Source organism: Nannospalax galili, unplaced genomic scaffold (genome assembly GCF_000622305.1).
Source record: "Nannospalax galili isolate Female #2095 unplaced genomic scaffold, S.galili_v1.0 scaffold107, whole genome shotgun sequence".
NCBI classification, from domain to species: domain Eukaryota; kingdom Metazoa; phylum Chordata; class Mammalia; order Rodentia; family Spalacidae; genus Nannospalax; species Nannospalax galili.
The window spans coordinates 1889423-1891884 of record NW_008358490.1 but is presented as its reverse complement, the minus strand read 5'-3'; the positions used below and the strand labels follow the sequence as shown (position 1 = coordinate 1891884).

Here is a 2462-nt window from a genome sequence, read left to right as displayed (position 1 = left end):
AAAATATTGTGAACATGCATGGCTTTACTAGTTTTTAGTAATGACATTTTAAAATTTAGTTTCTAATATGGTAAATATTGATAAATATAACCTATAAAAACAGTTCTTTGAGGTTCTTTAATTATTGTTGTGTATGTGTGAGTATGGCACACACATACCAACGTGCATGTAGAAGTCAAGACAACTCTCTGGAGTTCTCTTCCTTCCATAGTGGTTTTGGGACTGGAACTCAGGTCATCTGGCCTGTGCAGCAAGTGCCTTAACCCAGTGAATCATCCTACCTTTTTTTTGGTCTTTTTGAAACAGGGTCTCCCTGTAGCCCCAGCTGGCCTGGAACTTACTATGTAGACCAGGCTGGCCTTGAACTTACAGACATCTGCCTGCCTCTGCCTCCGAAGTGCTGGGATATAGATGTGCACTACCATGCCTGGCCTGGTTTTTCTAGTTTTTAAAGTACTTTGGTGATAAATTAGTAGCTCTTATTCTTTTATGTATTGATGTATTTTAAGATTTTACCCAGGTTTTTACTGTTATAAACATTCCTACCATGTACTTTTTTTTTTTTTTACATTGCTGTGATTGTTTCTATAGGATAAATTCCTAGAAATGAGAACTATGTCAACAGACAAGCATGCTTTTCAGTTTTAGGTGGTAGCAAATTGCTTTCTAACATAGTTTTGCTAATTTCTCAGGGATGGCTAAAGCCAATCTTGTAAATTAAAAAAAAAAGTATTAGCTTTTATATTTTGCCATTTCAAAGTCATTGGTAAATATATCTTTTTTTGACTGAATCACTCTTCTTTCTAATTTTGTAAATTGCCATATTGTACATATTTTGTCCTTTTTTGATGTGTCATCTTTTTCTTCGTTTGGAAGAGTTCTTAGGAAGAGGTAGCTTCTGACTGTAATATGATCAATATTTTCTGCTCTTTTAATTTTGTGAGATTTAAAATATCAGGTTTGCTGGGAGTGGTGGCGCATGCCTGTAGTCCCAGCACTTGGGAGGCAGAGGCAGGCGGATCTCTGTGAGTTCAAGGCCAGCCTGGTCTACATGGTGAGTTCCAGGACTGCTGGCGCTACAGGGAGACCCTGTCTCAAAAAGACAAAACAAAAAACAGGTTTATTTTTTTCATGTGTATTTCTTCATTTTTCCATCATGACTTTATGGCTTTGAGGCTTTATGTGGCTTCATCTCCAAATTATAAAAATACTTATTTGTTTCCTTCTCCTGATTGACTGGTGTATTTTAAGCACTTTGATTTAAATCCTCCTCCCCGTATATGGCAGCTCAATTTTAGAAGTAATCTAAATAAGATCTATAATTTCATTTATTGGAAGCTTGATTAACTTCAGATGAAAATTTAGCTTAAAGATGATGAATCAGTTTGGAGATGCCGTGTGGCCCCACCTCCTCACCTCACCATTTTCTTTTGTCTACTGTTTTCCATTAGTTGAGGAAACGTGTGAAGCTTGAAGGGAAAGAACTTGAGGAATACTTAGAAAAAGAAAAACTGAAGAAAGAAGCTGCTAAGAAACTGGAGCAGTCAAAAGAGTGAGTTGTTGTCATAGAGATTATGCACAGATGTGGAAAGGGTGTATTTCTCGGACTTCAGCATTCAGCTGAAATATTCAAATGTTTTCAGGACTTTATTGCTTTTGTTATACCTTTAAATGGCTAAAATAAAGCCCTTTTAGTGCTAATATTCATTTATTAACTGAAAGTTGATGCTGTTTTTACAAAATACTGAGCCAGTAGTATTGATTGTTACTATATTATGACTTGGATTAATACTAAATTAACGTTTGAGATTAATTCAGTAATAATCATAAATATTAAGTCAGAGTGTCTTGGGACTTTTGACCTTGTTGTGTTCCCAATCCTCCCAGGGCAGATATCGACTCCAGCGATGAGAGTGATGTTGAGGAAGACATCGACCAGCCCTCAGCTCATAAGACAAAGCACGATCTGATGATGAAAGGTGAAGGCAGCCGGAAAGGAAGTTTCTTCAAACAGGCCAAAAAGTCTTACCCTATGTTTCCTGCCCCAGAAGAAAGAATTAAATGGGATGAATATGGAGAGATTATCAAGTATGTGAACAAAACAAACTCTTTGGCTCAGTGAATCTCTGGTCACCATGTTCTTTGTTTCTGAATGCCTTGGCTTTATACACTTTGAAGCATAAAAATAGAAAGGTTGAGGGACATCATGAGAATTCATAGAAAAGTACGGTTTTTTTACTTAGTTGCATGAAAGGATTTTAAAAAGATGATTAAAACATTCTTTCCCCATTTAAGAGTTCACAGGGGGCCGGGGGGCGGCTGGAGAGGTGGCTCAGTGGTTAAGAGCACTGACTGCTCTTGCAGAGGACCCAGGTTCGATTCCCAGCACCCACATGGTGGCTATGAACTGTCCTTAACTCCAGTTCCAGGGGAATCTGAAGCCCTCTTCTGACCTCCACAGC

The 2462-nt window shown here is 37.9% G+C and overlaps 1 protein-coding gene across 3 annotated transcripts in view; it reads left to right on the top strand.

The window, feature by feature from the left end:
* Positions 1–2462, top strand: part of Cpsf2 (cleavage and polyadenylation specific factor 2) — a 36653-nt gene that overhangs the window by 24427 nt on the left and 9764 nt on the right. For all 3 annotated transcript variants that reach the window (XM_017795250.2, XM_008821725.3, XM_008821724.3), the window contains 2 exons: positions 1452–1552; positions 1888–2088. In XM_017795250.2, coding sequence (XP_017650739.1) covers positions 1452–1552; positions 1888–2088 — 302 coding nt within the window. The remainder of the gene's footprint in view (positions 1–1451; positions 1553–1887; positions 2089–2462) is intronic.